The sequence below is a fragment of the Meleagris gallopavo genome, chromosome 2 (genome assembly GCF_905368555.1).
Source record: "Meleagris gallopavo chromosome 2, MGAL_WU_HG_1.1, whole genome shotgun sequence".
Lineage (NCBI taxonomy): Eukaryota > Metazoa > Chordata > Aves > Galliformes > Phasianidae > Meleagris > Meleagris gallopavo.
Window position 1 is genome coordinate 18,223,290 of NC_139405.1, and position 23,828 is coordinate 18,247,117.

A 23,828-nucleotide genomic window follows, 5' to 3' on the forward strand; every position below is an offset into this window, starting at 1 on the left:
TACACTGTGAATAAAGAACTTCTTCCTTGTATCTAATAAAAATCTACACTTTTTTTTTTTTTTTTAAACCATTAGCCCTTGTCCTAACACTCCTTGTTAAATTGTCCCTCCCCATCTTTCCTGTAAGCCCCCTTTAGGTACTAGAAGACTGTAAGGCTACAAGGTCACCCCTGAGCCTTCTCTTTCCCAGGCTTTTCATCTGCTATTCATTACTCACAAATGTTTAGTGCTTTGTTCTGTGTGGCTGGAATAACTGTACATTTTGACAGGTGCAGGAAACTTGTGTATGTATTTCATCACCATTCATCACCAATTTATAAAAAATTCAAAATATAAAATGTATCTAAAGAGGGGGTGACATTGCTTTTTGTTGCTGCAGTGGTAGATTGTAGTTCTGTATCAAATTCAAAATACCTTAGAAAATTATTTTTATTATTTTTAGGTGTTAGTAAGAATTTACAAATGTGGGAAGAAATGAAAAAGGGAACAGAGTATGGACAAACTTGTTGTCTACGAGCAAAAATAGATATGAATAGTAACAATGGATGTATGAGGGATCCAACTCTTTATCGTTGCAAAAACCAGCCTCACCCACGTACAGGAACTACCTACAAGTATGTTCAGTTTCTTTGTGTGGCCTGTGATTTACTTTTTTTTCTTTTTTTTTTGCTTTGTTTCAGGGTATTTACCATTCCTTAGTAAACTTATCGTAGTGCTTGGAATCTGTTTGCATTTTTCAGTCAGAAAATGTAATGAGTCTCTTTACTGTGAGGAGCTTTACAGATGATTTTTAAAACGTGTTTGTTAGTTGTCGTAGTCAGCAGTGAACATTTCAGTTTTGGTCTATAAATACATCATCTATCAGTGAAGAGCTTGGAGTCAAAAGTTGAATTAAGACTCAATGGCTTTATCATGGACAAAAAAGTTGTTTCCTTTAGTTCTTGGAACTTAAACAGGATCGTGACAGTTCTACATCATTACGGTTTTCATAACAGCCTCTGTCTTTATGCAGAATGAAGAATTGCTACATTGTGCTTTGAAATCAGCCTACCCAATTGCTGCAAGCTATGGTTCACAGCTTATCTGGGGCCTCTGCTACCAGCCACACAACTTTGGTTTTGGAAATATTGACTATAAAGTTTATAGTGTGTAAATATAAATGATGCTTAATTTGGAGGTTTAAATGCGAGGGAAGTGTTTTGCTCTTCTGGCTTGCTAACCAAGGCTCCTTATTTTCAAGGGTTTATCCTACGTATGACTTTGCCTGCCCCATTGTTGACAGTATTGAAGGTGTCACACATGCACTTAGAACAACAGAATACCATGACAGGGATGAACAGTTCTACTGGATCATTGAGGCATTGGGCATAAGGAAGCCATACATCTGGGAATACAGCAGGCTAAACCTCAACAACACTGTGCTGTCCAAAAGAAAGCTTACGTGGTTTGTCAATGAAGGGCTTGTGGATGGATGGTATGTTACTCATTTGTAGCCCAGCATTGTTATTGTAGATATTTGCACTGATGCATCTCTTTCTGTTTTGGTCAGTGTGCTTAAGCATCAGAGCAGCATGAATGAATATTTAAATGGAATTTGAGAACACAGATTAATTACAGTGGCTTCTGAATGTACAGTGTGTCTGCTTTCTGTGCTTTGGTAACTGTGTGCATACTTGTTCATATATTTCATGTTTATTATAGGATCTTATTTTTGGGCTTTGGCTCTTGCTTCGGGTGCTACTTATATGTTTCCCCCTCTGAGTTATTACATACATTCCTGATCAATGCCAGAAAACGTACCTCCTCTTGTCACCAACTTCTAACGTTATTTTTTTAATTAGAATCATAGAATCACTCAGGTTGGAAAAGACCTTAAAGACCATCAAGTCTAACCACAACCTAACCATACTACCTTAAGTCTAACAACCCTCCTGTAAGTCACGTCCCTGAGCACAACATCCAAATGGTTTTTAAACACATGTAGGGATGGTGACTCAACCACCTACTTGGGGAGCCTATTCCACTGATTAACAACCCTTTCTGTAAAGAAGTGTTTCCTGATATCCAACCTAAACTTACCCTGGAGCAACTTCAGGCTATTTCCCCTCATCCTGTCACCAGTGAGAGTCACCTGTCACAAGTGAGAAATTAAGAGATTAAGTGGATGCCTGCAGAAGATAAAGGATTCTTGGTGGCCTGGTAGCTTAAATGTTTTCCTAAAGAAGAATGACCAGTGATTCTGCACCTCTGCAATTAATTCAGAGTCAAGAGAAGTTTCTTCTTGGTTCTTCCCACAGTGACCTTGTTGTGGGATTCCACCATCAGAAGTTCTCTCCTCATATCAGTTTTTGAGAGACTGAAGATAGAATAGACATAGGAAGAGGGCCACTTCCCCAGGAGATGGCTTACCTCCCTCAGCCTTCTGAGTTAGATCTTATCTAGCTCTTCATTCACAAAAATAAAATACAGTGAAGCTGTGCCTTTCACATGTGGCAGTGTTATTAAACTTTTTGAGCAATCTTATAGGTAGAACTTAGCCTGCGATACTGATGATAAGACTTCTTTTTCTACTAGGGATGACCCAAGGTTTCCCACTGTGCGTGGTGTCCTGAGAAGAGGCATGACAGTTGAAGGGCTAAAACAGTTCATTGCTGCTCAGGTGGGTATTTCCTTCTTTTCTGATTCTTTGAGTCTCATATAGTAAGGACAAGTTTTCATAAGGTTTTATTTAAATTACTTGTGATGTGAGATTTCTTTTGAAGATTTACTGCTTTCTTGTGTACTGCTTCAATGTGTCTGAGCAGGTCCTTGGAAAACTCAGTAGCAGGTTTCTTCTTTAAAAAAAACTGCTTTGCAAGCTCAAAAGTGCTTTTCTAAATTGTTTTGATAAGTGCAAATAGAGGGTTTGTAGCTGTTAAAGGACTTTATTTTAGATGCGTCTGATAGCTAGTCTACATGCACTTGTGTTTTTTGTTGTGTTTTTCTTTTTTAAATTTTCCAGGGCTCCTCTCGATCTGTTGTGAATATGGAGTGGGATAAAATTTGGTCCTTCAACAAAAAGGTATGCTTTTACTTGAATTTGATGCTACTCCTGCTACCCTGTCAGGAATACATAGAGAATCCAGCGTTCATTGGAGAGCTTATTACAACAAGTAGCAATTGCAATATGTTGCATCATTTTGGCACACTTTCAGGAAAATGGAATGTCCCCTGCTGTTTAACCTGAGTTAGCACTAATTCTATTGATTGTTCTATACCAATACTTACTTGCCTTACTTAGTAGTATGAGGAAAGATAATGATATATGTAAATCTGATATGAAAACTGCATTTCATTTTTCTGCTTTCAAGCTGCGAGCTATCTGTAAGAAGGTATTACTTAAAGCTTTTTACCTTAGCCATAGCTTACAGTGCTGTAAGCGTACATAGTACAAGCTATCATTTTTGCAGCTTTATAGCACAGTCATATTTGCTTATATAACAGGAGCTCTACAAACCCACTGAAAATGCATTATTCCTGGCTTTAAAATGCTGCCTGTTTCTGGTTTGGCTTATTTGTTAACGTAAACATAAATCTTACTCAAATTGTTGGCCGCTTTTCCTTTTGGTGGCTTTGTCTTAAGATGCTGGGTATACTGCCTGTGTAGATAAAGCCAGCACTGCTGATGTTTGTAACTGAATGTCAGATAAGGAATACTGCATCTTGACATGGTTAGTTGCTTTTTGGCAGCGGATGCTTGGACACTATAATAAGGCGAATTATTAGAATGCTGACTGCATATTTTGTGTGATTGTGGAAACACCTGTTATTTTGCATTGGGATTCCTGCTTGATTTTGCTTAGATAGTACCCAGATCTGTTCATTTAAGTAGCTTTTGCTTGTCTGGCATGTGTCTTGTATTCATTCACGTATTTTGTGTTTGGTTTGCTATGTACACAAAGGTTTATGAATTGGTTCTTTCTGTTGCTGCATCAATATAATTAAGAGTTGGATTTGGGGAAAAACCCGTGAAGGACTGTCAGGGCTCATTTTTTTGAATTGGCTTTTGAACTGAGTTTCTTACATATCTGACTCCTTGGACAGCATCACGTTTGCATCTGTCTGTTCAGATAGTGCGCAATCTGAATTATGAACAAAAGCAATTGTTTGTGTGCGGGTAGTTGTAAGCTTAAAGTCTTAGTGTGAGAGCTGAGCCACTCATTTCATATGTTAATCAGTAGTATATTTGCAAGATTTTTAACATTTGTAGTCTGAGGAAGGATTGTGGATTTTAATCGCTATAAATAAAAAGTCTACTAAAAACACTGTAAAATTCAGTCTTTCAGTTATCAAAATTATGTTATTAAATCACATGTATTTTGAATTGCATACACAAATCCTTTTTTAAAATCTAACACCTAAGATTCCAGCTTTAGTAATTGTCAACTTACAAATATATGACTTCTTTAAGAATGTGATCGTTACCTTGCTTGCTTGTGTCAGTAGTTAGATATTAAATAATTTTTTTTACATTTTTTATGCACAGTTTTTCACTTCAGCAGGAATAAACTAGGGGAGGAGAAGCCACTTTGTATTAACAACAGCAGGTGTTTTTCTTTGTGTTAGCTTCCAGTTAAACTGGGAGATCTCTTTTGGTCCTAGCCAACTTCTAGTCAAATTACATGAAGTGGCTAAACAGTCAAACCAATCTTTCACATATGAAAAGAATTGTGAAAAACGATCTTAGCTGAGATTTAAAATGGATGATGAAAATATAGGAAGGCAGTTTGTAGGTTTTTCTTGCCAGACTCAAGCTGTAGAAATCCTGATGAAGTCAATATTATGGTGTTGCCTTATTATAGTATCTAATGCTGATGTGTTTAAATTGCAGACTAAATTGGTGCTTCCTCTATAGCCATGTCTGTCCCTGATTCTGCTGGAGTACTGATCTGGAAAATGAGTATGGGACCAGTTCTCATGCTGCTGAAAAAAGGAACAACTGCATCAATAAATTATTGCTTTAAATTCAGCTACCTAGAAAGAAAGTGGTCCAGATCTAGTACTATTCATGAGTAGAAAAATTGGATTTTTTTTTTACTATCTTCCCTGTGAGACAGTAGCTCAATATTTTTCCTACTTCTAACATCAGAAATACTCAATGCATAGTTTTTTCTTTAAGTATTTCAGTAAAGAGGAAAAATTGAAGTATTTTCTCACTTCTATAGCTTTGGGTTAAAGTAATATTAAGAGATTAACACAGTAACATTTAAAAAAATGCAGTAACATAAAGAGTACCAGTTAATATCCTTTTTTTTTTTTTTTAAGTTGTTGTTTTATGCAATATTTTACTTCTCTGTTGACGTCATATATTCATAACCCTCCCCTTGTTTGTTTTCTGTAGGTTATAGATCCAGTAGCACCTCGATACACTGCTTTACTGAAGGATGCAGTGGTTCCAGTAAATGTTCCTGAAGCTCAAGAGGAGATGAAGGAAGTGGCTAAACATCCAAAGGTTCTCAATTTACTTCTTTAATATTCTTGTATTTCAGATCAATAAGGTTGGAAGTACCTTGGCTTAGAGCAGTCAGCAAGGAGGGTCCTGGTTTTAACTTGCTTGGACAGCATGAGATAAAACCAAGGTGTGCTTTTTCACAAAATTGTCAAGAAGTCAGTACCTACTAATCATCTTTGTTCATTTAAGAGAATGATTTAGGAAAGTGCTTTTGTAAATATTTACAGTGTGTATAGATGAAGTCATGGTGGGAGGCACCTCAGAAGAGGTGATATATCACAGGTTTGGAGTGATAGTCTGGATACTCTGACAGCTTTTATTATTGTTTGACACAAACATTCACAGAAATTTAAATATAAAATGTATTTAAGGCTCTATGGTTACAACATAGTAATCACAGCTTATCCATAAGAGTGAGGGATGCAGGAAGAATTAGATTTAGGTAGAAAAGTGAAATATTAACCTGTTAATTCTATTACTTAGATCTTTTTTAATATGACTTTTAAATTCAGGTAGCAAGTAGTTACTGACAAGAGTTTGGAACTTACTAATTTAAAACTCTTAGTAATCAGTAAATAGAATGATATCCATTAAGAAGGGGCCTGTGCTACTGGCACCGTTTTTTTTCCCCCTGTTATTCATAGGGAAGAGGTTTTACTTTGATTATGACATCTCAAGTTACACTTCAACTTTTCTGAAAACATCTTTGTAAATATTTTTGTGGTTTTACTTTGCTTCTTCATTTTGTTGCTCTGAATATTCCTGTAACAATTTCTTGTACCTGAGAAGTCGAGATCTGGTTTACCCTTTTCCCTGTGGTGTTTCTATAAGGAAACATGTTTTGAGCAGATGCAAGTGAGAATTGTGACCCTTGGAGTCAAAAAGAAATTTGATCTAATGCAAGCCTGTGTATTAAAATACGTTTTTTTATTACTATCTTAAAAATTCTACACAGCTGGGAAAAGCTGCATATTTGCTTCAATTTTAAGTGTGTAAAAAAAGAGCTGAGTTACGAAATTCGTTTCGAAGGGAATTTGCATCGCAAGCAGAAAAATTGATCAAAAAGTGAGTTTGTACACATAAGAATTTGAAGATATGTGAACTTTAAGAAAGTATTAGTATGCTGTCAGTTGTGCTGAACTTTGTTTGATACATGCTGTCAGAGGAATATACGTAACACTTACCAACCAGAAACCCGAGAGACAGTTACAGAGGAATACCATAGCTTTCTGTTACTGTTATTCTGAGTCTTACATCTTCATCTGTTTTGTATCTGTCATAAAGAAAGCAGGGTTTTGGCACTGCTTTAAATTTAGTCAGCTTTTGTCAGCCTCTCCTTTGAAATAAAAATCGTTTTTCACAGAATGCCGATGTTGGGTTGAAACCTGTGTGGTATGGCTCCAGAGTGCTGATAGAGGGTGCAGATGCAGAGACCCTGACAGAGGGAGAGGTGGTTACGTTCATAAATTGGGGCAATATTATCATCACAAAATTAAACAGGTAAGCAATACTGGGAGATGAAATTAACTTTTGCATTTCAACTTTTTGTTGTTGTTGTTTTTTTTTTTTTTTTTTGTAGTAGGTAGCTTCTAATAGTAAAATATTTGTAGTTATCCACATATATAGAGATATCCTTTTGAAATATGTCACAAAACTGGGTATTTGACATAAAGTGTATTGTACAGGTGGTCCAATCTGAATCAGCAATCAGTCCTACTGCTGCATGTTCCTTTTACCTCATATTCTCCACATAAGTGGTAGTATTTCCACTGTGAAAGAACTTTTTCAGACAAAACAAACAAACAAAAAACGCTTGGAATTTTAAAGCTTTGTTCTGCAACAATTACCTGCTTTTGCAAGGTTAAAAAAAAAAAAAAACACAACAAAATTACAGTTTTAGTTGCAGAACTGTTGGAGTGAAAGAAGGAGGCTGTTAATATCATCATAATGTCTGGGAAATGCCTGAGACACTGGCAGAATGAGTTGAGCTGAGGCAGAATGTAAAACAAATAGGTAGAGATTTCTCACATGTTCTGTAGTGTCCACTGATGTTTTAAGAAATCAAAAGTAAAGGAGAACTTCCAACAGAAGCGACTTCACTTCTTTGTTTCTTCTGTCTTCTATATTTCATTTTTGAACTCTTAACAGTTGTTTCAGTGGCTCTATTGATGGTCTGTAGTATCAGATGAGAACAAACCCTTTTGACTTTGCTGTAATCGTTCTCTTTTCCTGTAGAAATTCAAGTGGAAAAATTGTATCCATTGATACCAAGTTGAACTTAGATAATAAAGACTTCAAAAAAACTACTAAGATCACTTGGTTAGCAGAAACTCCACGTGCACCACTCATCCCAACTGTTTGTGTTAATTATGAACATCTGATCACTAAGCCAGTTCTAGGTAAAGATGAAGATTTCAAGCAATATATCAACCGAAATAGCAAGGTAAGGTGTTTTTTTTCCTCTTTATATTCTATAAAACTTTTTTTTTTTGCCATTACTACTTTTTGTCACTGTTTTTTGACCGTAAAATTTCATTTGTTAAAGAAGAAAATCATGTGTGTATCTTGTTCTTGTGTTTTCCATTCAATTTCTCATAATAGCAGGAGTTGAATCTGTGATATATTTTTTTTTTGTATGTTAATGCATTACCTGATTCTTACCTTTCAGGGATCAATAGTTTGAGTTTTTATGGTGTTACACTCTTATAATATGGTATTTTCTTTTGAGCACTTCTGCTGCTGCTTCTGGAATTAACTGACATTTCAGCACTTGGAAGCACTATTACAACAGCTCTGCCGTGTTTCTTACTTACATTTCTTGTCCTTTGTTAGGTTTGGACTGATTGCTTTTAACTTTTACAGCAAGAAGAACTGATGTTAGGTGATCCTTGCCTTAAGGACTTAAAAAAAGGAGACATCATCCAACTTCAGAGGAGAGGATTCTTTATTTGTGATCAACCCTATGAGCCAGTGAGGTAAGCTACCTAAGAATGACCCAAGCAGACTTTACAGAATTTCATGTTAAATTGTTTTAAAATTTTCACACATCTCTTGATGAGGGTAACGTTACCAATGTTGTAAAAGATTTGCAGCACTGGTACCCTTTAGCACTACTTTTTTTCATATTATTTCTGTGAACTGACATGGCTTTTGTTTTTTGTGTACCTCCCCATCTGTCTAAGGCAAGTCTGTCTAAGGCAGGTATGTGGCACTTCTGGTGCACCCCTACTAGCTTAGAATTAGTAATGAGATCAGGTTTACTTGTTGTGATTCAAAGTACATAAATCGAGGAACAATGCTACAGAATAAAACAGGCATTTGCCTAAGTAGTGTGTGCAGTAATGTTTATTGTAGCAGTTCTTTAGCAAGCTGCCAAACATGTAAAGTTACACAGCAGTGTAATTATACATTACAAAGAAAGCTTACTGTTCCTAACAGGAATCAGTGCTGATCCCCAGTTATGTAAATTTGTATAGTAGCAGTTGTATATGAAGGTAAATACGGAGTTATGAGAGAGCAGCTTGTAGAAGAGTAGAACTTTTGTTTCAATAAATGTTTTATATGTAGTATTTTGTATTCTTTTTATTGGATTGAATTTTTCAATCTGTATGTAAATCCTTTTACAGTCCATATAGCTGTAAAGAGGCCCCATGCATTTTGATTTACATACCTGATGGACACACTAAGGAAATGCCAACATCTGGGTCAAAAGAGAAGACCAAGGCCGAAACTGCAAAGAAAGAGGTAAGCTTTTGTTTTAGAAAAGTGCAGAATGTATTGATGTACAGGATCAGCCTGCCAAATATATATTCTTTTCTTTTTAAGGCTAGTTCAGCCGTAAAAGGAAAATCTGTTCCACTCACTGGTGATACCTCTACTGCAACCTGTACTGCCTCAGAAGACCACCTGGTTATGTACAACAGGGTGACTGCACAGGGCGATATTGTTCGTGATTTGAAAGCTAAGAAGGCAGCAAAGGAAGATATTGATAAAGCTGTGAAGCAGTTGCTGGCCTTGAAAGCAGAATACAAGGAGAAGACGGGCCAGGAGTATAAGCCTGGAAATCCTCCAGCAGCTTCAAAGCATGAGAACTCTGGTACCTTGGACTGCAAAGCTCTGTATGATAAAGTAGCAGAGCAAGGAGAAGTAGTCCGAAAACTGAAAGCTGAGAAAGCACCTAAGGTGGCTGGCTATACTACTTTTTTGCTTGTTTGGGTTTGCGTAGCTCATTGTCTGTGTAGGCAAATGGGTTCTTTTGGTTTAGTGTTTTCACACTGATGGTAATTTTGACTGGGCTGTGTTCTGGCAAGACTTGTGTTTTTCAATGCTTATGTTTTAGCCAGGCGTATACGATAAAGTCTTTGTTAATATTTGTAAAGATGCAAGTAAGTTTCTACATTTATTTTAGTGTTGAAATGTTGACAGAAGCACTCTCCCCACACATGAGTTGACAAGGTATCTGAATCTTGTCCTTGAGATAAAGATGTCCCACAGTATTTACTTATTTTACTAAATAAGATTGAATTACTGACTTCACAGGATTGTTGTTATTTAGAACCTTTAAACAAGAAAGAGGAAAAAAAGATACAATTACAACAGATGTATACTAGACACCTTCCTGTTACGGATTGACTGTAGAAAACACAGTTGTTAATGGCTGCATTCTTTTTATTCTTTGTAATGCAGAGCGAGAAAGCCTGTGAAATAATGCACTTTGTGCCTAGTAATCAAATACTGTTTGTAGTTGCATCTTGATGGCACCATAAAACCAAATGGGAAGATCTAAACTAGTTTATTGTTCCAATTTTACACAGGATTGTTAGACTAGTATATCCTTTGTTGCAAATGCTTTGTTATAGTAGAAATATACTAAACCACTCTGAAAAGCTCTACTGAATAAATAACTAAGAAAATTGAATGATGTGCATAAACATCAGGTCTTTTCCTAAAACATTTGACTTGCACTTCAGAATCTCATATTTCCGCATCTTTGTTTCTCCCTTTTTCTGCCTCTTCCTTTCTTTTACAGGATCAGATAGGTGCTGCTGTGGAAGTCCTTTTATCCTTTAAGGCAGAATATAAACAACGTACAGGCCAGGAGTACAAACCTGGAAGCCCACCTCTAGACTCTGTTCCTGTTCAGTCTTCTCCTGTTTCTACTCTTCCATCCTCATGTCCAATAGACAGCAAATCTCTATACAGCAAAGTAGCTGAACAAGGCGAAGTGGTCCGCAAACTAAAAGCAGAGAAAGCTTCAAAGGTGTAATAGCAGTTAATATTTCTGAATGGAACAGTATTTTCAGCTGAGTCTAAAGCCTAAGGGCAAGTTTCGTGAAATCTGGGGAGTAAAATCTAGGCTAAGAATTTAAGTTTCCATAAAGTGCTTTTTCTGGTTTCTCCTAAGCTGGTATGGATGACTCCACAGGTTCTGTGATAGTGAGCACGGACAACCTGAAAAAGAAGTAAACAGTTATTATTTTTTTTAATGATAAAAGCAAGCAAAGCAGAATATAGGCAGTAACTTGAAGTCTAGAGATCAGTAATAAATTTAATGATGGTTTGGTAGTCACGAGGAAACAATTTTTCAGAGTATATTTACTCCCATTCTCCTGTGCATGGACTACTAAAACTGCATGGAACTGAGCTGCTTAAATGGAAAACTTGCATGGCTCAGAAATCAGCCCTTATGTATACTGCCTGATTAGGTCCTATATCGTGCAGCTCATAGGTGTTCTGGCTAGGAAGTTTTACAACAGAACTCAGTAATGACACAGCTGCTAGCATGTTACCTCCAGAATTTTTATTGCAACAACTGTGTTTGTGTGTCAGTAAGGGTTATGTTACCTTAGCTCTGTGTTGTATCTGTGTTGCTTCTGTCTTTATCTGCAACTGCTTTTTTCTCTTCTTTTTTTTTTTTGTCTCAGGAACAAGTAGATGAAGCTGTGAAAGTTCTTTTAAATCTGAAAGCAGAATATAAACAAAAAACAGGTCAAGAGTACAAGCCTGGAAATCCTCCTTCAGCTCCTCCTTGTGTGTCTTCTGCTGCACTTCCGTCTTCTGCTGCACTTCCATCTTCTGTATGCTGCAATAACTTGGGACCTTCTAGCTTAGTGGATGCCAAAGCACTTTATGATAATGTAGCTGAACAGGGGGAAGTGGTGCGAAGACTCAAGGCAGAGAAAGCTTCCAAGGTACCGTAGTGAATAATCAATTGCAATTCTTACCAAGTTTTTCCACTAGGGGGAAGTCTTTCACCAAGTACAAAGCACCTCATGTCCTGGTCAGGACTTAGCCATCAAACTCGGTGTGGTAATGCCCCACAAGTTCATTCTGTTGCTGGATGCTTTCCTGATTCTGAGATATGCATTCTAAATTCTACTAATATAAAAAGTCGAACTAAATTCTGACATCTGGATGAATTGACACAAGCATGGTAGATGTCTATTCTGCAGAATTTTTTAATACATTTTACTTTTCCTTGATGTATTTGTAACATGTGGAGATAAAAATATTTAGTGTACTGCAACAATAGCAAGGCTTTTCAGAACTTGACAAATTCAGTTATAGCAGTGGAAAAGAACAGGAGACAAACTATGTTTATGGGAGTTGTTTCTGTTCCCCTTTCCTCCCCCTGCTCCCCTTTATATTTCTACATTGTAAAATTGCTTTTCTATGATTTTGGGTTTTTTTAATGCCTTTTTCTAAAACAGTTTATGTTCTTCAGTGTAGATTCTGCTGCACTTATTAACAGGTTGTAGCTGGGAGGGTGGGGTAGGAGAAACATTCTGGTACAGTGAGATAACACTCAAACAAACACTTGTGTTGCTTAGAGGAGAGCTGTTGAGTCCTTCCTTAACTGCAAAGCATTTATTTTATTACTAGATGGAGATTTTATTTTCTTAGCTTAAAAATCAATGCTCCTTGTCAATTCTGCGTTTAATTCTCATCTTGCTATTTATCCTTCACACAGGGTGAAATAGATGAAGCAGTAAAACTTCTCCTTTCTCTAAAAGCTGACTATAAGGAAAAGACTGGACAGGACTACAAGCCCGGACATCCGCCAGTAGCTCAGAGTTCTTTGCCCCAAGCATCAAATACAGTACCAAGTGGTCCTGACACAAGTGAAGCTAAAGCACTGTTTAACAAAGTAGCCCTTCAAGGAGATGAAGTTAGAAAACTGAAAGCGGAAAAAGCAGAAAAGGTAAAAAACAAACAAACAAACAAAAAAACTGTAATACAAAATGCAGTGCATGTATTTAAATCTGAAAATTTCAAGTTTAAATCTAAAATTTCACATCAAATGTGATTATCAGGATTCAAATGCTGCCTGTATCTGAAATGTGCTTTTAAAATTGTTCCTGTCAGACATGATCCTTGGTATATTAAAACCTTTAAGTATTGACTTTTGCTGAGATTTTTCCCCAACACTGTGTGGAAGTCTATAATGCCGTATCATAGATCCATTTTATTTTTTTGATGGAGCCATATTATTCCTGTGATTTCTGTATAACTTTCATTTTCTGTTCTTCAAGGAACAGGTAGATGCAGCTGTTAAAGAGCTTCTTCAGCTGAAGGCCCAGTACAAGGCTGTTGCAGGAGTTGATTATAAGCCTGTTTCTGCTGGTAGTGCTGATGACAAAGACAAGAAGAAGAAAGAGAAAGAGAACAAGTCAGAAAAGCAGTGTAAGCAACAGAAACAAAATGATGGACCAAAAAAAGAGCCTTTGCAAGGACAGAGTGGTAATGAGCTCTCTTCAAATGGGCCAGGAGAGGGTCAAGGCCCTAAGAAACAAACCAGGTGAAGATTAGATCCTTAATCTATTTGATAAAAACCTGCACTGTTTACCTCCATTCAGACTTTAGAGTTTTGCAAGTTTCTCATTTCACTTGAAAGCATTAAAGATTACAAAACAATAGTTTATATTCAGCATCAAGCAAAAGCAAATTACTAAAGTTTACTTAATGTCTGTTTCACCTCAGTATCCCTCTGAGGAGAACTCTGCCTAGCCTGTAGAAAGCACAAGGTAATGTGCACAGTTTGTTACCATGGTTCAGCTGTCATTGGGAACTTGCTGTGTTTCTTTATTTGCTTCTGCAAATGTGCTGCTGTGTCTTCCTCACTACAAAACCTGGGTTGGGGTTGGAAAAATCAAAGCCTTGTGCTTTTTTTTTTTTTTTTTTTCTTTCAGTTATATCAGGTTTACAAAGTATTTACTGTGTTTACCTTGAGAATTATGTAACCCAGAGCAAGGCACTTTGGATGCTAATGGTGGAACTCTCCAGAGATGATTGCTGTGCATTCCATCTCCTGCTCCCATACTGAAAGTTTAGAGGTTTTTTCACAGCATATATTATGCAACACTACCTGTTTCCTATTTCAGATTTATAGTTTAGAGTTCAACTTCTCTAGTATTAGAGCTAGAGATATGGTTATTTTTTAATAGAAATTATGCTGGAGAAATGTATTTTTCACCCTTAATTTTCTCTGTTCATCAAGGTATGCAAACTGTGCTTTTATCTATTGTTATTTGAGCCTGGTAAAAATTGAGGGAGTTTGGCCTTTGCTAGGATTTTGGAGATTGACTGGTTATCTTTATCTTGATTGTAGAATGTTTTCTATCTTAGAGTGACTGATGCGTTTAATTAGATAAATAATTCAAGTTGCTTCTTTTTCTTGAAACTATAATTTCAGGCTGGGTAAGAAATGAAAAACAAACAAACAACCCAAACCGAGGAAAAACTCACAACTTAGCAAACAAACAATTAAAAAAACAAAACAAAACAAAAAAATAACCAGAATAAAATAGCTTGTATGTGTTAGTTTTATGTTCTTATTGGAGGTGCTTGAGTTTTTTAGTGCAACATTATGAGGATCTTTAATGCAACCTTGATGAGAATTACAAGGGTTTAAATGGTGAAAAAGAAATAGATCTGTTTTTATAAAATATTCTTGTTATGCCAGGTGAGGAACTGCTAGCAATCCATACTACACAATTCATATTTGAACTGCCAGGGGGAAAAAAAATGGGAAAAGTTGGCATTACGAAGTGAAATTCAAGCATTCTGTTCCCTGCTCCCTCCTTCTGCCCCCACTTAAGGTCCATACTCCACTCCCAACTTTAAAAAGAAAGATTAAGTTTACTGCTAAATGCTTGATGACTCAAATCTGGTTGTTTTCTAAAACCATAGGTTGGGTCTAGAAGCTAAAAAAGAAGAAAATCTTGCAGAGTGGTTCTCTCAGGTAAGTGCTCACTAGTGTTAATTAAATAATTATTTCATCCTCTTGTAAATCAGGATCTGCTTTGGTTTTATATCTTATCTAGTATTTCTATTTTTTCTTTTCCTATACAAATCAAGATACCTACTCTTGTGTTCTTGCCACTGTCTTAAGCAGAAGTGATAGATTGAAGAGCAAGGTAGCTGTCCTTGGGGAATAAAATAAAAAACAAAAACCCCAATCTGGTGTGTCAACCCTTTCATGCTTCCCACTATATCTGCGTGTGTTTCCACATTGTGTGTGCTGCACAAAACTTTAGTGAAGTGATAGGAGTGTCACAGGCATGGAAGTCTTGTTTCATCTCAAGGCAATGTGTAGCAAAAGTTATCATCTGTTGGTAATGAAGGAGTTTGCTGGCTCACAAGGTACAAAACAACCAGAACAGAGATTACTTGTGCAGGTTACCCCATTTATGAAAGATTGTAAATAGATATCTGTGCTGTGTTATCAGATATCAGTGTATGTTATCTGTTACTCCTACTGCTCCAATCTTTGCATATACACAAAGGAATAAAAAATGCTTTTTAACATGAGCTCAAGAAGTTTCTTACAGAAGCATAGTTATATGGTTCTTGGAAGTTTGGTTCCTGTCTCTTACTTAAATAGATTCATGAAATTCAGTTTCTGAGTTTGTTATTCAGATTTGTTATTTAACTTAAATGTTCCTGGTTAAACTTTTCTCACAGATAACAAAAATGATCTCTATGGCTAACTTTGCAAAATTTTGAGCACGAATACTTTTAAATAGGAGACTTTTCTTGAGATGCATGCCATAGACTTGAATTACTGAATATTCTTTCTGTTTGAGATTGAAACTTCAGTTTCTAATTTTTTTTGAAAGGTGATCACAAAAGCAGAGATGATTGAATACTATGATGTGAGTGGCTGTTATGTTCTTCGTCCTTGGGCTCATGCCATTTGGGAAGCTATCAAGAACTTTTTCGATGCTGAGATCAAGAAACTTGGTGTGGAAAACTGCTACTTCCCCATGTTCGTATCCCAGGCTGCACTAGAGAAAGAGAAGAGTCATATTGCTGATTTTGCCCCTGAGGTATACTTCAAAACTTTAATATGAATATAAGAAAACCCAACCCATTAGTCCACAGCTGGGCACGAAAGCAGGTTTTCTTCAAACTTGTTTGATTCTCTTTTATTTATCTATTTTTCCTTTAGGTTGCTTGGGTCACAAAATCTGGGAAAACGGAACTCGCTGAACCGATTGCTATACGCCCCACAAGTGAAACAGGTAGACTTCTTCTCATGCAGTTCACCTGTAAAGGAAACAGTTATAGGTACAGTAAAGGTTATAAACGAGAGTCCTTTCAGGAAAGAGGAAACTTGTCTTTTAGAATGTTTTCTTTAAATCCTTACCGTATTTCATAAATTCTGCTGCCGCTTACAGCAAATGTCACAGACAGTGACAATGGACTTCTTTTGAACATTTACACCTCAGAATTGTTTTTTATTAATATCCCGATGATCAACTGACTTTGACTGAGAAAAACATTGGGGTTTGTTTGTTTTTAAAAGTATTTTTGCAAATAAAATTCTTCATCTCATAATTCAGTTTGTAATGTTTTTTGACAACAGTTGTGAAACTAAATTTCACTAAATTTTCCTTTAAGTAATTTATATAAACATTTTAAGACTTAATGCTGGATAAATTTTTAAGTGAGTCAAGCCTGGTACAGTATCCTGAAATCTTGATATCAATGGATTTTTATTGGTGAATGTGAATATACTTGCATACTGTAAGCCAGTGACTCAAACTGTGTCATTAGATAGTTAAGCTTTGGATTGATTGTACTTTGATCCACATCCTGCATAAGGACAAGCAAGCTATTTTCTAACAAAACAGGATAAAATGAAACTACTTCTTTCACCAAAAGTGTATGTTAAAACAAATATGTTTCAAAGAAAACTATAGCATAAAAGTGTGATTCTCACAGTAGAGAATATATTTTATGTGTAGCAAAGAGAAAGTTTTGGTGTGAAGTGACTGCATTATGCAGAGAACCCAAACTGCTTTCTTTTTTTCACAGTTATGTATCCTGCATATGCAAAGTGGGTGCAGTCACACAGAGATCTTCCTATCAAGCTTAATCAGTGGTGCAATGTTGTGGTACGTCAGCATGTAATTTCTAACTGAAGTGATTTATTTTAAGTGCACTGTAGATCATTTATCCCATGTGGATATGGCCTGGTGATACTAATCACAGCACATATTTCATGGCAGAAGTATGAATGTGGTTTATGTGATTTTATTTTTCCTCACTTCTTAATGAAACTCGTTGCTAATGTATGCTGTTGATGATATCGTGTGAGTATGAATCTATAAATAGTTGACTTTTTAGCTTTATTCAGAATTTTTGAGCTTTAAATTCAAAGGTTAGTTTATTTTTAATAAATAATCTGAGACTTTAGTGCACATTTTGGCATTCATTTTCTTTTTCCTGTTGTATTTTGTTTCCAGCGTTGGGAGTTCAAACATCCTCAGCCTTTCCTTCGCACTCGTGAGTTCCTTTGGCAAGAGGGTCACACAGCATTTGCAACATATGAAGAAGCTGCAGAGGAAGTAATAAAGCAAATATGCTTTTGCTTTCAGAAAGTTATCTTACTCCATAGCAATGCAAACAAATCTTTTTAACAAGAGCTTGGTGAAAAAATGTCTCCTTTTTTTTTGAGAGCCCTCGTGAAAAATGTCAGCTGTGCTTGAACCTTTGTTTTTTCTCAGGTGTAACCTATTGGTGGATCTTTAGTTATTTCAAACAATATGACAAGTTTAAAGAGTGTGATCTTCATATAGGATGCTTATTTCCCTTAAAAAGCAAAGAAGTTCACTTGCTAAAAATTGTAACACTTAAAGACAGGCTTCATTGAATATTGTTGACATACCCTTAGCAGATGTTCAAACTTTAATATGGAGACTAAAAGTCAGTATAACTACTGGATTGGCTTTTTAGCATGAGTCTTCTTGTTTTCTCTCACAATCTATAGTTGTTTTCATTCACAGAATAGATAAAATTCAAAGCAGTGGAAGAATTTTTTTTTTTTAAATCACAATGTTGAGGAAAATATTGGATTTTGGAGGTTTTAGGTATTGCTTTTTTGCCAGTATTCTGGGAATAAAAATATTTCTGGGTTTAGCAAATGCAAAATACTGAGTAGTTCCTAAAGCAGTTTGTTTGTTGTAGGTGATGCAGATACTTGATCTTTATGCTCAAGTGTATGAAGATCTCCTAGCAATACCTGTTGTGAAAGGAAGGAAGACAGAAAAGGAGAAATTTGCTGGGGGTGATTACACAACAACTGTAGAGGCATTTATATCTGCCAGTGGAAGAGCTATCCAGGTATTTCTCAAATAGGTTTTTTTTTTTTTTAAGTTATTTTCCAGTAAAAATGGCAAGATGATGAAAGTTCTAAATTTGTTAAGGTTAACCAGCAGAATTTTTTTTTTGTGCAACTATTTTTAGGGTGCAACATCACACCACCTAGGACAGAATTTCTCAAAGATGTTTGAAGTCACGTTTGAAGATCCAAAGAAACCAGGAGAAAAGCAATATGCGTATCAAAATTCCTGGGGCATTACAACTCGAACTATTGGTGTAATGACAATGATTCATGGAGATAACATGGGATTGGTGCTCCCACCTCGAGTAGCTTGTGTTCAGGTGTGTAGAAATTGTTCACAATATGCCTTTAACTGCTTTAACTACTATTTTTTTTTTTTTTTTTTTTCATTTCCTGTCTTGGAATTTGTGAGGTTTTTTGTATTGGGAACAAAAAATGTTTTAACGTAGAATAGGAGCTAATTCTAGAACATTCTCTATAAAGTTAATACACTTTCTTCAGGTGCTTGTGATGAACAATCTCCCTTTAGTAATCCATCAGTTGAAAATAATTTTATCACTTGAATGAATAGAGACATGTATTCCTTACTTCTGAGATCGTGAAAGAAATTACTGGGTCACAATATTTGTTTAAGCTTATAAAAAATAAATTAGCACCTAGTTATTATGGAATGTGAAATATCTGTCACATTACATTGCAGGTTGTAATTATTCCCTGTGGTATCACAAATACCCTTTCTGAAGAGGACAGAGAGGCTTTATTGAAGAAATGTAATGAGTATCTTAAAAGGCTGCTTAATGCTAATGTCCGTGTACGTGCTGATTTAAGAGACAACTATTCACCTGGCTGGAAGTTCAATCATTGGGAACTTAAGGTATGTTTTTTCCCAGGGGGTATTTCAAATATCCTCTAAGGGATGCATAGGGGGCGCATATGTGCGTCTTGTGTTCTGAAAATAATCGTTTTTTCTAAATGAAGCCTGATAAGCACCCCTATATCATCCTCTTGCAGCTCGGAAGGCCAATGGTATCCTGGGCTGCAGCAAAGGAAAGGAGGCCAGCAGGGCAAGGGAGGTGATTGTCTCCCTCTCCTCTGCCCTTGTGAGGCCCCATCTGGAGTACTGCATCCAGGCTTGGGGCCCACAGTATGGGAGGAATGTGGAGGGCTAGGAAGATGATCTGAGGGCTGGAGCACCTTTCCTGTGAAGGACTGAGGGAGCTGGGCTTCTTCAGCCTGGAGAAGAGAAGGCTCCCAGATGACCTCATTGCTGCCTTCCATCCAGTACTTGAAGGGAGGGAGCTTACAAGCAGGAGGGCAGCTGACTTTTTACATGGTCTAATGGTAATAGGACAAGGTGGAATGACTTACAAGAGGGAAGATTTAGGTTAGATGTTAAGAAAAAATTGTTTACTGAAAGGGTGGGGAGGTGCTGGCACAGCTGCCCAGATAGGTTCTGGATGCTACGTCCCTGAAGGTTTTCAAGGCTAGGTTGGATGGGATCCTGGGCAGCCTGATCTGGTGGGTGGCAGCCCTGCCCATGGCAGTAGGGTTGGAATTAGATGATCTCTAAGGTCTTCTGCAACATTAGCTAATCTTCGATTTGAGTATTCTACTTACTGATAAATGAAGTGCTTTCTGAGACTTCACAGTTTGCTTGGATATGCATATTATTAGCAGACCCTGAACCTACCTTATATACCTAGAAAATCAACTGCATGTTTAAAAATTTGTATTAAGTGATTCCAGGGTCTCAACAGTATGTTCCACACAGTGGAACACAGAAAGTAAACCTGTATAGTGTAACAAAGATAGGAGTGATTTTGTTGATTCAAAACACTTATGTTGCCCTTCATATGTTAGTTGTTTGTTTCATCAGAAATAATAGTCTTTTGAAAAATAAAAATAGCAGAGCTGAGTGAAACAGTGTTTATTAGAAATGGACAATATGTTGAGTGATGCCATGTCTGGAATTTGAAATTAGTTGGAATATGTTCATCTTCAGCATAAATTGATGGAAACTCTCTGAGCTGTTAAAAGTTCTCACTGTGTTCAGGTTCTCCTTCCTTTGTGTAACCCCTTATGTTTTTTAAAGTGGAGCTTTAAAGACCAATAGTCCATGTTAGGAGGCTTTTTAAAAATAAAACAAAAATCAGATTTACCAAGGAGGTGCAGCAGGATGCAAAATTGATTCTTTTTATAAAATTGATGAGAATATTCTGCATAAGTCATTTATATATGCAACCTTATATTGCAGTTAAATGTCATTAGTGTGTATGTATACATATACACTATATATTTATAAAATTGTCTTGTGTTCCCCACACTCCCTGAATTTCCTCTTCTCCCCACAAAACAATCTCACAAACAAAGCTCTGGCATTTTATCTTCTTGGCTTAAATTTTGACAGAACAAGAACAGGCAGAATATGCAAACTACATCTTCAACTGCAGGCAAAGTGCACTCATTTTACTGAGTTCTGATAAGGAACTATAATAGGGTACAAAAATATATATACAAGGGTACTAAAGTTATAAATACAAAAGTGAACTGGAAAGTATTTTGCCTTATCTGCTTCTCAGCTTAGCACATTTCTGACATGAAGCACTAAATATTTTTGACTGAGTTTTAATTATGGAGACCATTTGTTCTATATGCTGTAAGTTAAAATGATATTAATGTTATTTGATACAGTCTTGAACAGCTTTTTCTGTAGCTTTGCAGGAGGAGTAGATAAATCTTCCTTCAGATGGCTTTCACTCAATTGTTCATACTTCTTAGCATAAAGACTTTGAGTTATGGGGAATCGTTTAGAAGCTGTGAACTTGAAGAAATTTCTGAGAACAAAGTTAGTAGGAAGCTTGGCTAAATATCTGTATGATGTTTTTAACTTTTAGCTTACTGATGAGATTTCTTTTACATGGAATAAAACTGCATGCACCTCTACTTGCTCTCTTATGAACTCTTTGCATATAGCTTACAATCCACATTAGCAGGATGTAAAGGAAAACGCGTGAAACTTGGTAGACTCCTCACTGACCAGTAAAATGAAATCTTTGCTTGCCTGTACATGAGAGATGAAAAATTACACAGTTCCTATCACTGAAGTTTATGGGGAATAAAAACTCTAAAAACCAGATTTGCACTATTTGGGGTAACTGAATGTAGTATCAGCAGTGCTTTAATAGTCTTGATATCACACGTTGGCACAGATGCAGTCTCCGAACTAGCGAGACACAACTGCAGCAAGATATCATGCACAAGTGAAAAGGCTGTGAATGGGAAAGACAGAAACTGATAATCATTCTACTGCTTTTACTCATTTATTTCAAAGAACTTAAATACGTAAAGGAGTTCCATGTTAAGACTGTACTTTATAGCAAAATGAAGGAGAAAAGTAACTCCTGTGAGAATCATGTACTCATTATAGTTTTCACTTTTTTTTTTCCCATGAAGGGTGTACCTGTCAGGCTTGAAGTGGGACCACGAGACATGAAGAGCCAACAGTTTGTAGCTGTCAGAAGAGACACAGGACAGAAGCTGACTTTTTCGGAACATGAGGCGGAAGAGAAACTGAAGCAGATTTTGGAGGAAATCCATGCTAATCTATACAGCAGGTAAATTGAGAGGTATAGAAATGCCTGTGGTAATCACAGATGCACTTAAGCTGATAGAATAATTTCCTCAAGTCATTGATTGAACTGTGCAGAAAGATGGGTTTGGACCACCTTTCTGTTAGTAGTATTTCATTTTTCTACCTCTGAAACTTACTCACCCGCAGTGATTAAAAGCTTCCTTTAGTTCATGAAAGAGAATGCCAAAGGTTATGAACTTCCTTACAAGAACTCAGTGAAGTATTTTTTTTTATTAATAAATAGTTAACAGGATAATTTTGTACAAGATTCATTCCTGAAATATGCTCTTGGTTAGGGAGTTTTGGAACACACAAAGTTGACCAGCAGTTGAAGATCTGTTTTCAGAAGTTTATGTTAAGGCCATATGTTCTATTGACTTTCATATGATTGTTTGCTCATAAGCAATGCTTTTAAACTCTTTGCAGTTATTTCATATGCCAAATCTCCTGCATGCCAATCACTGCAGATGAGTTTTACTGCTGGCATATACTTTCTTTTGTGGTGAACCCAGTTACTTACAAGCAAAATATGTTTACTTATTCAGAATCTGAATAGTAGAATGCTTTTTAACTAAATTGAAAGAAAATATATCTCCACAGTATTTATCTGTTTCTGTCTACAGCTGGTCAGTATTGAACTGATGTGCAAAACAGTGTGAATTAGCATAGTAAAATACGCAGCAGCCTGTGTAGCCTGTTAGCAGTCATTCAAAATTTTATCTTTTTGGTGGCAGGACTGGTAGAAAAACATAATTGGAATGAATATATAGTTCTTCTTCTTCTAACTTTTGTTTTGACGAACTCTGAAAATTTGGTTCTGTTGGCCAGTGAGGTTAAGTTAAGGTTAATCTACCTTGTGTTCCCCCCACCTCCTTTTTATAGAGCTTCTGAAGACTTAAGAAATCATATGGTGGTGGCCAATACTATGGAAGACTTTCAAAAGGAGCTTGATTCAGGAAAGGTAAGGAAACTTACTTCATTCCAAAATCCTGGTAAATGTCTTCCTCTGCTTACTGTCTATAACAAATAGTTGGAGGCTAGAAATTTCAAAGCCTATGAATATATATGAATATACTTTTGTAGTTTTTATGGAACTCTCCCCTAAAAAGGATATGGAAGTGTTCCCTATGGAGTTACACTAAGGAAGATTAGCTTTCCCAAATTTTTTGGATAAGTTTTTAAATGTATTTATTCTTGCTGAAATACTGTGTTCATTACAAATTCTTGTGCTGGTGTTAGAAGTGACATCATGTCCTGAGATAACTTACATCGCTGCAGTTTGATTTGCATTTAGAGTGTTCTATTTTTGTTAGTAAGTGCTTTTCAGAGATATTAATATAAATATTTTGTTCAGATTATGATAAGCTACTGTTACTATGCTAATAAAAAACAGTGAAAAACACTTCTCAAGTCTTGTAATAGTGTCTAAGTTAAGAGTCTAAAGTGCATTCTACTTTTGTCAAAGATTTGCCTTTATGATCCAGGTCGAAGCCACTGGGTTCATTTAGAATTGCTGGGAGTCAGTACTCACCTTGGAATGATATGTAAAATAGGAGGCAGTACTATCAGAGCCTTGAAATGAATCATTAAGGTTGTGTATTTTACAGAGTTGTACCAATTAGATCTAGTCTGAAAATTTCAGAATTTCTAATAGAAAATGCTAGCACGTCATAAACCCAGTTACTTCAGTTGACTTCAGATATACCTTTATAAGTTAATCTTAGCCTTGACAATCCATTGTGCTCGATTATTGCTGCTTCTATTGCACTTGAATCAAATTTATAACAAGTTTTGGAGGAATAATTGTGAACTTCAGAGGAGGGACTGATTTTTAGCATGCTTATTGAGTGGAGGATATGGGGTTGGTTTTTTTTTTTTTTAGACATTCTTTATGCATAGATAATAATAGATAATAGTAATGTTGCCTAATGTTCCTCTACAGAACTAAATACAAGAGTGAAACATTCTGTTTCTAAATAGCTTGAGGCTATTCCTGCTGACTGCAAAGTATAATTTCGTTCAGATCTCTGTAAAGCATCAGATGATTCTGGTGGTAGATCTAAAGACAAAAAATCTTT

The 23,828-nt window shown here is 36.2% G+C and overlaps 1 protein-coding gene across 3 annotated transcripts in view; it reads left to right on the forward strand.

Moving 5' to 3' along the window:
• The window catches only part of EPRS1 (glutamyl-prolyl-tRNA synthetase 1), a 37,926-nt gene that overhangs the window by 11,473 nt on the left and 2,625 nt on the right, over positions 1-23,828 (forward strand). Inside the window, exons 9-32 of one of the 3 annotated variants that reach the window (XM_085219210.1) lie at positions 443-614; positions 1,241-1,474; positions 2,575-2,659; positions 3,002-3,061; positions 5,381-5,491; positions 6,855-6,991; positions 7,727-7,934; positions 8,354-8,466; positions 9,118-9,235; positions 9,317-9,673; positions 10,521-10,751; positions 11,416-11,682; positions 12,462-12,692; positions 13,024-13,289; positions 14,681-14,732; positions 15,610-15,819; positions 15,942-16,014; positions 16,811-16,890; positions 17,242-17,343; positions 17,963-18,118; positions 18,242-18,439; positions 18,820-18,993; positions 21,573-21,733; positions 22,633-22,711. In XM_085219210.1, coding sequence (XP_085075336.1) covers positions 443-614; positions 1,241-1,474; positions 2,575-2,659; positions 3,002-3,061; positions 5,381-5,491; positions 6,855-6,991; positions 7,727-7,934; positions 8,354-8,466; positions 9,118-9,235; positions 9,317-9,673; positions 10,521-10,751; positions 11,416-11,682; positions 12,462-12,692; positions 13,024-13,289; positions 14,681-14,732; positions 15,610-15,819; positions 15,942-16,014; positions 16,811-16,890; positions 17,242-17,343; positions 17,963-18,118; positions 18,242-18,439; positions 18,820-18,993; positions 21,573-21,733; positions 22,633-22,711 — 3,875 coding nt within the window. The remainder of the gene's footprint in view (positions 1-442; positions 615-1,240; positions 1,475-2,574; positions 2,660-3,001; positions 3,062-5,380; positions 5,492-6,854; positions 6,992-7,726; positions 7,935-8,353; positions 8,467-9,117; positions 9,236-9,316; positions 9,674-10,520; positions 10,752-11,415; positions 11,683-12,461; positions 12,693-13,023; positions 13,290-14,680; positions 14,733-15,609; positions 15,820-15,941; positions 16,015-16,810; positions 16,891-17,241; positions 17,344-17,962; positions 18,119-18,241; positions 18,440-18,819; positions 18,994-21,572; positions 21,734-22,632; positions 22,712-23,828) is intronic. The other 2 variants (XM_085219211.1, XM_019612658.3) reach the window with 2 other exon arrangements.